The 11,360-nt window shown below is 50.2% G+C and overlaps 2 protein-coding genes across 2 annotated transcripts in view; one reads left to right on the top strand and one right to left on the bottom strand.

Moving 5' to 3' along the window:
• Positions 1–77: 77 nt before the first annotated feature.
• On the top strand, positions 78–3,244 carry MPEG1 (macrophage expressed 1). The gene has a single exon (XM_007092649.3). It carries the CDS (start codon positions 196–198, stop codon positions 2,347–2,349), a length of 2,154 nt encoding a protein of 717 aa, XP_007092711.1. The 5' UTR covers positions 78–195; the 3' UTR covers positions 2,350–3,244.
• A 2,126-nt stretch (positions 3,245–5,370) lies between these two features.
• Positions 5,371–11,360, bottom strand: part of DTX4 (deltex E3 ubiquitin ligase 4) — a 35,938-nt gene continuing 29,948 nt past the window's right edge. The window contains exon 9 of the mRNA XM_042958508.1: positions 5,371–8,853. Coding sequence (XP_042814442.1) covers positions 8,620–8,853 — 234 coding nt within the window. The 3' untranslated portion in view covers positions 5,371–8,619. The remainder of the gene's footprint in view (positions 8,854–11,360) is intronic.

The raw sequence follows: 11,360 nt of genomic DNA, 5'->3' as shown, positions 1-11,360 counted from the left end.
TGATGGACCTTAGTATTCCATTTGATTCTCATTTCCCCATTTTGCAATTAGATCAGCCCAAAGAGGAACTGGTGGCTTTAGGGGAGCTGCTGTATGTGTTTTGTTTCAGCAACTGCCTTCTTTCCCATCTGTTCGGTTTGCACCAAGCTCGCTGGCCGCTCCTTAGGGCTGGCGTGTGGCCGGAGCTTCTGAGCCATGAACAGCCTCAGGGGTGCTGTCCTCTTGTGGGCACTGGCAGCGTGGGCTAAAGCGGATGAGTCTCTGGGTGAGACAGATGAGACCAGATTTCAAAAATGCAAGAATACCTTAAAACTACCTGTACTGGAAGTCTTACCGGGAGGTGGCTGGGATAACCTGCGGAATGTGGACATGGGACGGGTGATGGACCTGACTTACAGGAGCTGCAGGACCACGGAGGATGGACAGTACATCATCCCCGACCAAGTCATCAGCATCGCCCAGAAACAGACCAATCTGGAGATGAACTCAGAAGTCCTGGAGTCTTGGGTGAATTACCAGAGCAGCACCTCCTACTCCATCAACCTGGAGCTCTCCCTTTATTCCAAGGTCAATGGCAAGTTCTCCTCTGATTTCCAGAAGATGAAGACCCTTCAAGTGAAAGACCAAGCCATAACAACCCGCGTGCAGGTGAGAAACCTGATCTACACAGTCAAAATCAACCCAGCTTCAGAACTCAGCTGGGGCTTTAAGAAGGAACTCATGGACATCTCTGACCGCCTGGAGAATAACCAGACACGGATGGCCACCTACCTGGCAGAACTGCTGGTCCTCAACTACGGCACTCACGTCATCACCAGCATGGATGCTGGGGCTGTTCTCATCCAGGAGGACCACATCAGAGCCTCGTTCCTGCAGGACAGCCTGAGCAGCCGTACTGCCCTGACCGCGTCTGCCGGTGCTGCCTTCCAGAACATCGTGAACTTCAAATTTGAAGAGAACTACACTTTGCAGAACACCCTCACCAAGAGCTACCTCTCCAACCGAACCAACTCCATGGTGCAGAGCATCGGAGGGCTTCCTTTTTACCCAGGCATCACCCTCCAGGCCTGGCAGCAGGGCATCACTAACCACCTGGTGGCCATCGACCGTGCCGGCCTGCCTCTGCATTTCTTCATCACCCCCAACATGCTGCCCGAGTTGCCGGGGCCGCTCGTGAAGAAGCTGTCGAGGACGGTGGAGGCTGCCGTGAGACACTATTACACATTCAACACCTACCCTGGGTGCACAGATGTCAATTCACCCAACTTCAATTTCCAGGCCAACACTGATGATGGCTCTTGCGAGGGAAAAATGACCAATTTCTCCTTCGGAGGAGTTTATCAAGAATGCACCCAGCTCTCTGGGAAGGAGTTTGTCCAACTCTGCCAAAACCTGGAGCAGAAGAATCCACTCACTGGTGATTTCTCATGCCCCTCTGGCTACTCCCCAGTCCACCTGCTGTCCCAGATCCATGAGGAGGGTTACAACCACCTGGAGTGTCTGAGGAAGTGCACCCTCCTCATCTTCTGCAAGACTGTGTGCGAAGATGTGTTCCGGGTGGCAAAGGCTGAATTTAGGGCTTTTTGGTGTGTGGCCAGTGGGCAGATACCAGAAAACTCAGGACTGCTTTTCGGAGGCCTCTTCAGTGGTAAGAGCATAAACCCTTTGACGAATGCACAGTCATGCCCTGCTGGCTATTTTCCACTGAGACTTTTTGAAAATCTCAATGTATGTGCCTCTCAGGACTATGAGTTGGGCTATAGGTTTTCAGTCCCCTTTGGCGGGTTCTTCAGCTGTGCAGTGGGGAACCCCTTGGTGAATGCTGCCATATCCGGAGATTTAGAGGCACCTTCTCTAAGAAAGTGTCCCGGGGGCTTCAGCCAACACCTCGCCCTCATCAGTGATGGGTGCCAAGTGTCCTACTGTGTCAAGGCTGGGCTGTTCACAGGAGGGTCTCTGCCCCCTGCCAGACTCCCACCTTACACCAGGCCACCCCTCATGAGTCAGGCTGCCACCAACACTGTCATGGTGACCAATAGCGAGACTGCAAGCTCCTGGATTAAGGATTCCCAGACCCACCAGTGGAGGCTGGGGGAGCCGTTAGAGCTACGCAGGGCCATGAGGGTCATCCATGGGGACAGCAGCGGTCTGTCAGGAGGGGCGGCAGCTGGGGTCACAGTGGCAGTCACTGCTGCCCTGGCAGCCACCATCACCCTGGCCATCTACGGCACCCGGAAATACAAGAAGAGGGGATACCAGGCATTGGAGGACGAGACACAGAGTTTGGCTGCGGGCACGGCAGCACCTGGAGATGTCCCCAACCAAGAGCAGGAGCAGAGTCCAGCCTAAATCTCTCCCAGGAAACATTTCTCTCATCTCTGGCCAGAACCACAAGCATGCCTCTCCTTCCTTCTTTCTCCACTTCTGCCTGAGGACTGCAGCAGCAGGTGCAACAAAAGGCAGGTATAACTTTGTGACTTCCTTAGGGCCCTGGGCCAGGAAATGAACAGAGAGCTCTGTGGACAGGGGTTGGGGTGGGGGAGGAGAGCACATGTGACTTTTTAAGCAAAAGTCATCAGGGGTAGGGGCTAAAACACAAAGAGGGTGTCTTTTCTCTGTGTGCATCATGGATTATCTTCATCTGAATATATGTGAAAAGAGAGGAGGGAGCATGTTAATATTTGGATTTGGAGACCATGCGTTTAATCTGAGGTCAGCCACAGTTTCCAATTCACGAGCTATAAGAATTTCTGCCTGTACATGTTACCCTCCCCCTGTTCTGTTTTGGTTTTTTTGTTTTGTTTTTAATCTCTCTGTATTTCATGCTCCTGGAGGCTGAGTGATCCCCTGGAAGACCCAGGAGGTCCCATGTGGCCTCTGATTTTCAGCATAGAGGGCTCTGTACTGATGGACTGGGTCCTTACAACTGTATCTAAACAGAAAGATGCTGTCTCTCCTAAGTCCATGTTTTCCAACTTTCCAACCACAATTCAGACTTACTCCGACCAGACCACTCTTGGCCTTCAGACTAGTGTCATGAAGTCCTCAAAAACAGATTTTAACTTAAAATCTTCTATTAGGAGGTCAAGAGAGAAGGGATGGTTTGGAGAAAAGGCATGAAGAAAGAAAGGGTGAAAGTTGGAAAAGATCCTGGTGCTCAGGGTAACTGGAATTCTTACCCATAACCACCTACCTGGCTTATGGAGCTGCAGATTTAGGTAAAACAAGCATTCCATTTTCTCAGTCTCTGTTACCAGAGTATCGTCCTTTCTTTTTCTATGAGTGGTCCTTCCCCTTCCTGTCCTTGTATCACGTGTACACATCCCCAAATACACACGTGCACATACCTCCACAATCCCCCTCCCCCGGCCTCCTAACACACACACACCCCAAACACAACCCCACTCCCAACTCCCCCAAACATACACACCCCAAACACACACAGAGCCATAGACACACACACACACACACACACACACCACATTCCTACAAAAAGTCTGCATTTCTCTAGGGGTGGGAGATAAGGAAAAATGCAAAAAAGTCAAAGTAAGCCCACACCCAAGTATTATTTCCTCCCTAAAACCAAAACAGAATAGAAACTACCAATTATGTATCCTACCTTTGTTTTTTGTTTTTTGTTTTTCCAGCAAAGGGACTGATATGATCAAATCCCTGTTTTTAAATGAAGCAAAAAAAAGGCACCCAGCACCCTCTGTGACACATGTATTTCAGTCCCAGGCTGACTTCCCTCAGGCATCTAGAGGGATGCATGCCTGTTACCTGGCATTTGGGGCTTTGCCCAATTTTAATACCAATCTTACTGAATTATAATGAATAGGGTGAGTCTATTAATACTTCTCCACATCTTTTTTTCTAATTTTCTTTTTTATTGAGTAAACTCTACCCTGGATGTGGGACTCCAACTCATGATGCTGAGACCAAGGGTCACGTGCTCTACTGACAGAGCCAGCCCCTTCTCCACAACCTTTTTAATAGTTACACAACTCTTCACCAAATCCAATGTCATTAATGAGCTCATTTGCATGAAGGATAATCTGTCCTCACCTCGTTAACATTCACAGTCAAGAGCTTAGGTTCACATAAGTCCTGAGGAGCCTGAAGATCCCAGCCTGGGGGAAGATGGGAAGGAGGTTCCTTGTCCGCCTCCCACTGTGAATACCAAGCGAATCACAGAAGGTGAGCCCTGCCCCCCCCCCCCCCCCCCCACCGCCAGCCACAGGCACTGATTTCTACATCCTCTTCTCTGAACCCTGCCTAAGCATTAAAATATTCTCTTAAACCTCTGGGTGTTTTGTGGGTAAATTTCAGCTGAGCTAACCACTTTTCTGCAAATTCCCCATGAACCCCTTGAAGATTACGGAGACTGAGAGACAACGGTCCAGCTACAGGCTTCCAGACTTTGCGCTAACTGCCCTTGGAAATAAAAATTCTTCACAAACTTCTGTTTCTCAGAGTTGCACATAACCATACATTAAAAATGTGGACCTAGGGGCGCCTGGGTGGCTCAGTCGGTTGAGAGACCGACTTCGGCTCAGGTCATGATCTCATTCATGGTTTGTGAGTTCGAGCCCCACGTCGGGCTCTGTGCTGACAGCTCAGAGCCTGGAGCCCGCTTCAGATTCTGTGTCTCCCTCTCTCTCTGCCCCTCCCTCACTCATGCTCTGTCTCTCAGAAATAAACATTAAAAAATTTTTTTTTTAAATGTGGACCTAAGGAACACTGTCCGGCTGCTCATCCACAGGAAATGAGAACACAGGGCTTTGCAGTTTGCAATCATCCTTTTGCCGAGTCAGCACCTGGAGAGGGGAGTTCACAGGCTCTGTTTTCCTGATCTGTGAGCTCAGACTGGGCGCTGTGGGAAGGCTCACCCCGGCTTCCACCCAAACCACACTCCCCAGACTCTCGGAAATAGAGGCACATGTGGGTGACAAAGGCAGCTTTGCGTTTGCATTTTGTGTTTGTGTCTGTGTGAGCATCGGGATGATTAACACTACACATGTATTTGACACACAACAGCCTGTCAACTATTGAAACCTATGCTATATTGTCGTTGGGCGGAGGGCACTGTAAAAAGCAAACATTCATGTTTTTTAAGCCGGTCTTTCCCCCACAGATTCGCTTACATTTCCCCTGCCATGCGGTCTCTTTCTTGAGAGGAACAAGCAGTCAGGTCAGGTCCCTTGGTCAAATGTGTGGGTGGAAAAGATATTGGGGGGAGGGGTGGCGAGAAAGAAGGGAATCCCCCACCCCCAATCAGTGGAAGGATTTATGGTTGCTCCCAGACTCGGAGAGGCGCCCCAAATGCCTCATAGGCGCCCTGACCTACAAAAAGCAGAAGGGGAACAGCAATTTGTGGTTGTTCATTTGCCATTTATTGTTCTGCACATACACCTCATGAGCACCAGGTGGCGATGTCCTCTCACAGAGCAACACCAAGGACTTCACAACACAAGGATAGTTTTTACATTAGGACATTCACCTTCCCTCTCCCAGAAAACCCCCACGAAAATGCCAGTGACCACGGACAAGGATAGGGGACAGGCCCCTTCCTGTACCACGCGGGGTCTTCTCCCTCCCCTCTCATGCACACGACAGTGCAATACCAGGACAAGTACTTTTGACCAAGTGTAAAACCATAAAGTCCAAGTTCTACAAAAGGGCAGGAGAAAGGGTATGAAACACAAAGGCACGCACAACCACATATACACAATTAACCTCTAAGGGACAGGCGTCTGACAGAGTTTGTCTGCAATCCCATTTGTCATCCCTGGAGACTCAGGAAGGGGAAAACCAGGCAGCTGGTGGTCCGGCCATGACAGGCAAGGCATGGGGTTCCCTGTGCAACCCAGGGAACAGAGCAGGAACAACACTGGTGGGGAAACGTCCCGTGTCCCAGGGATCGGTGCTCAGTACCTCTGCTGGCAGGGTGCTCACTGTGTCTGAGACCGTGCCTTTCTAGGCTGGCACAAAGGGCAAAGGGCTGCCTCCCCCCTGCCCCCCGCCTTGCTTGGCACAGCGTTAAAAGGAAATTCAAGATCCTTCTGCCCAGAAAGTCCCACCAAAGCGCAGCACAAGGAGGAGGTACCCCCTGCTGAGCATCCTCAGGGAGGAAAAGAACGGAGGGTACAGACACGGTCGGCATCCTAGGGGTAAGGTCTTGAAGGTATTAAGACTTACCCTCGAAGTGGTATTACCCCTGGCACACCGCCTGCCTGCCTATCCATTCTCTGAGTCCCCTTCCTTCTTTTCTCGGCTGTCCCCTTCCCCACCCATACCTTCTGCCCGAGGCAGGGAAATCAGCCTGTCCCCACTGCCATGGCCAGTTGTCAAACCTTATTTGCCTTCTTTCCCCACCTCCTGCTCCACAGCTGTGTGTTTCTACCCATTGACCCTCGGTCTGTTTCCTCATCCCTGTGGGTGAGAAGCTCAGCAGACACTTGACCCAGGTGCTGAAGGGCAGAGATGTACTAGGTGTGCAGTGAGGCTCTTCGATGACCTCTGGGACAGGGTGGCCTGGCAAAGGGCACGGTGGGGGGGGGGGGGTGGATATTAAATGCCTCAGCCATGTCTCTTCCGTTGAGTTCAAGTGTTTCCTCCCGACTGGCAGGAAACTGTGCCCTGTGGTGCAGTGGACTCAGGCCCAATCTCCTGGTCCGCTGGTGAGAGAAGATGGTGGCCGGCTGACCTGAGAGCTGAGTTGTCAGGAAGGATTCCTCTCGTCAGAGCTCCCTCTGCTGGAGCCAGCCATTCAGAGAATAAGGAAAGGCCCAGCACCAGTACCTCCCAAGGAACTGGGCGACACTCAGGTGCATCCACTGGCCACACCAATGTCAAAATGGCTGTAGGCAAACAGCAAGCGGCCACGGAGCCAGCTCTCAGGAAAGCCTGGCTTCAGGTTCTAACTTAAGTACCATTTTTGAAGGTTCTTTTGTTTCCATTTTTCTAGCATCAAAAACCTTCCAAATATTATGAAATATATATGGATATATATACGTCAAACCCCCAAAACATGAGGTATATAAATTCAAATTAGTATCCAGAGGAACTTCCCCCAAACACATAGTTCAAAGAACCCACTTTCAAAGGGGGAATTGGGTTTCCTTTCTTGATCCCCCTTCTCTCCTCCCTGACCCCCAATTCATTCCTTAAGGGAAGTGAAAAGCAAGAAGAATATTGGGGAGGGGACAGACAGAGTCTTGGGACACAACCCAAATGCAGGTTGGACTGGACCATGATGTGGTCCCAACCCTGTTGGGAATGAGCTAAAAAGTCTGCCTCCATGCTCTAGGTCAATCTGTAATAGATGAGGGGCCCAGCCCCCTCTGGGCTCTGATTAGCAAGTGTGCATGGAGACAGATCGAAGCCCTCATAGAAACATGACCGGATAGACTGGTTTAGATATGGTCTTGAAAGAGATATAAAAAGGGGTCAGTCCAGTCCTCACCTGACACATATCCCCAAGCACTGTTCCCTGGGGGCATCTAGAAAGATACATGATTGTTACCATTTGGGTCCGAGTTTACTGTGGAAATTGGTTGGCAAAGGGTGAAGAAAGTCAAGGAACCGCAGCCTGGCTGTTTGAGCCCCATCAGAGCTGGAGTTTGACAGTTTGCAAAACAGAATGGGAGAACAGGATGGGACTGTCTACCAACCTGGCCCAGTGGTGCACACTCGCGCACACACACACACACATATGCGCATACATAGATGGCACAGAACCCAGCCTGGGCTCTACTCACAGTGACTTGATGAAACTCATGGAATCTTTGAGCTGGTCTGGGATGAGTTGGGAAGAAGGCTATGGGCTCCTCTCCCTGAGGACAGTTCAGATGCTAAGTGGGATGCAGACTCTGGTCTGATCAGAGAGGGGCTGGAAACATCATGGGATGCCAACCCAGAGAGGAATCCCAGAGTCCGTCCATCCACACAAGAGAACCAGATGCCTCTTTGGACAGGTCGAAGATGTGAGGAGGGAGGGCCCAGAGAGGCCAAGGACTATTCTGAGAGCCGAGTGTGCTCCCAGAAGCCTTTGCTTCCCTGACCCTCTTGGTGAGAAGTGCTTCCTCGCTGAACACCGAGGCATCGACATCTGATGTCACAGCAATTTAGCGGTTCACCCCTTTGCCCCCCAATCTTGCACAGTGAGAGCTCCTCGCCTCCAGAGGAGGAGAGAAAAGCAGAAACTCCGCTCTCAAAGCAGAGTGGAAGCAGCAAGAAGCCAGCTGAGGCATTGAACCTCAGGCTTCACAAGGCCAAGGTATGGAGTGCCCACGCTCTGTCCATACCCTAAGTGTGCTGACCGTGCCCCTACTCAGGGGGGCGGGGGGGGGGGGTTCTTGCCTACCCAGCACCGAAAACTCCATGGGAACAGACCGAGGATGGCCCTCATCCCATGTCCCCTTTGTGGTGGATGAGGTTTATGAATGACATCACCTTATTCATCTCCCTCCCCGCTGTGGCCAGGAAGGATGGGGAATGGGGATAGGACAGAGCGGGAAATGAGGGGATTGGGAGGGCATGGCACCAACTTCCACCTCGATTCTCCCACTTCCTGCCCTGTGGTCCCCGCAGCCCCTCCTGGCTCAAAGACCCTCCAGCTCAGTCCTTCTCCTGGGTAGTGCTGTCCTCGGAAATGCCCTGGGCAGCCAGCTCAGCCAGCACATTATCCAGGTAATTGGCATCTGGGTAGCCGTGACCCGTGAGATTAGAGCCAAACTCTGTCTTGTGGTGGACCTCGTTCCAGATGACGGTGTCTGACTCGCCGGTGGTGCTGGAGGTACCGATGGCAAAGATGAGGCGGCGATCCCAGGCCACAAGCAGCAGCTTCAGCACCTGAGCAAGGGGAGGCAGGAGACCAAAGGCAGACATTCAGTGTTGGTCAGAAACTATGTCTTGATGGTAGGGTCTTCCCAAGGGTCCATGTCTTCTGGCATCATGATGCCCCCAGCGGCACAGTGAATAGAAAGAATTTGGGGGTGGAGTCAGGAAGCCGCAAGGTAAAGTCTTGGATCTGTCACCAACTAACTGTGTGACCTTGGGCATATTCTGTCCCCTCTCTGGGCCTTAATTTCCTTACTTACAAAATGGCAACGCTCTGATCTGCTAAATGGTACGAGGGCTTTCATAGCAGTGCCTGGCACCCACACCTCAACAGATGTTAGCTACCAGCAGCCTGGCTAAAAGACAGGATCTAGGAATTCGAGGCACTCACGATCCAAGAGCCTCTGAAGCGTGTCCGCCATTCCCTCCACCGCCCGAATGCGGCATTAGTGCACCCTCAGCTAGTGGTGTGGCAGAGCTCTCCGGTGACATGGTTGAAGTGGAGTGACCTCTGCCAGGCCATTTCACATTCATTTACTCACCTGGTCCTCATAACCACACATGGAGGCAGATCTGGCAGGGGCTACTATTGTCTCTATTTCATAGGTGAGGCCCAGAGAGGTGTTCGGGCTTGAAGAGTGTTCTCATTCAGCTAAATTTTTAAAAAATGGCTGTGGAGCAAGACAAGGGCCTAACACCCTACCCAGCATGAAGACGGCCGATAAAAGTGACCTGGATTCAAAAAAGAATGACCGTCGACACACTGTGGGCTGGAGGTGGGGAACTGTTAAGAGTGGTAATACCAACATGAAGTAATGGCACATGGTAGAGATACAATCGACCCTCCCCCGAGGGTTTACTTACTACATAGCAAGCACTGGGTCACGTACCAGTGACAACAACTCGACAAGACAGGTATTCTCCTTATCTCCTTTCTACACACGAAGAAGCTCAGAAGATAAAGACTTGCCCTGTTCGTCCAGCTAGTACATGGCAGAGGGGGGCCTAGACTTCAGGACTGCCTGAACTTACAGTCCGTGGTCTGAGTTACTACTCTGTTGACTCTCAGATGTGGATCCATACAGAATTCATGGGGGAAGATGCTTCTGAACTGTCGGAGAGGAGGGGGGAGATACAGCTGACCCTGAACAACACGAGTTTGAACTGTGCAGGTGCACTACACGTGGTCTTTTTTTTACAGTATATTATAAAATATAATATATATATAATACATTAAAATATAAATATTTTCACAGTATGATACTTACGATTTTCCTAATAATATTTTCTTCTGCCTAGCTTACTTTATTGTAAGAATACAGTATATCATACACACAACATACAAAATACGTGTTAACTGGCTGCCTATGTTATCGGCAAGGCTTCTGGTCAACAGTAGACTGTTAGTGGTTAAGTTTTGGGGAAGTCAAAGTTATATGTGGATATCAGCTTTGGGAGGATAGAGGTCAGCACCTCTAACCCCCCAGTTGTTTAAGGGCCAGCTGTCCATTAATAGAAAAGGACATGTAGACACAGTAAATGAATATGAGCCAAGGCATGTGTAATTATAACAACAGCTGTCACCATGCTGGGCATTTTACAAATGCTACTTTCACTTAATTCTTAACAACATCCTGTCCACACAGATAGAAATTATAACCACTGTTATATGGATCCAGAAACTAAGACCTCAGAATGTTCATCTTTATGCCAGTCCCCACATCTGGTAAATTGCTAAAGTAGGACTCGAACCCAGGCCAGTTTGTCTCCAAAGCCCAGGCTCTTATTACCTCACTGTGCAAGAGCCCAAGGTTAAGGTCCCAGACCAGCAGATGTGAAGGATAAAGGTGAGGAATTAGTGAGAGGGGAAGGTTCAGACCCCCACCATAGTAAGTCTTGAATGCCAAGCTGAGAAGATCGTACTTTGTAAAGAAGGAAGGGAAAGATATCAGAACAATTTTTTGGTTTTTTTTCTACCTTATTTCTTTTCAACAAAAAAGTTTGGTGGTAGAAACTGTACTTTAAGATACTTAACCTGGTGGCAGGTAAAAGATGAAAGTATTTATGGGGCCCCTGGGTGGCTCAGTGGGTTAAGCATCGGACTCTTGATGTCAGCTCAGGTCATGATCTCATGGTTTGTGAGATCAGGCCCCGTGTCGGGCTCTGTGCTGACAGTGTGAAGGCTGCTCGGGATTCTCTCTCTTTCCCTTTCTCTCTGCCCCTCCCCCTGCTCATGCTCCTTCTCTCTCTAAAAATAAATAGATAAACTTAAAAAAAAATGTATTTACTAGGTGGGTATGGCAGGATTAGAAAAGGAGTCACGTGGTTTGGCGGGCAGTTCCCTGGAAACAAGCCAGTGGGGTGGTGGCTCAGAGAGAGAGTCCAAGGAGACTACTGTGTCCAATATGGGTTCCAGGGATTCTGGGTATGTCATTAACAAGAGGAGGGAGGCCTGGAAGAGAGGGGAGCAGCTCTTGGCAAGAAGATTCAAGTTTTAGCAGTAGGACTTCACAGCGGAC

The sequence above is a fragment of the Panthera tigris genome, chromosome D1, assembly GCF_018350195.1.
Source record: "Panthera tigris isolate Pti1 chromosome D1, P.tigris_Pti1_mat1.1, whole genome shotgun sequence".
In the NCBI taxonomy this organism is placed as follows: domain Eukaryota; kingdom Metazoa; phylum Chordata; class Mammalia; order Carnivora; family Felidae; genus Panthera; species Panthera tigris.
Note: the sequence above shows the minus strand (reverse complement) of the source record. Positions and strands in the feature narration are given on the sequence as shown.

Bases quoted from the DNA above. Each gene is read 5' to 3' on its own strand.
- MPEG1 (XM_007092649.3), top strand. From the start codon at position 196: ATGAACAGCCTCAGGGGTGCTGTCCTCTTGTGGGCACTGGCAGCGTGG.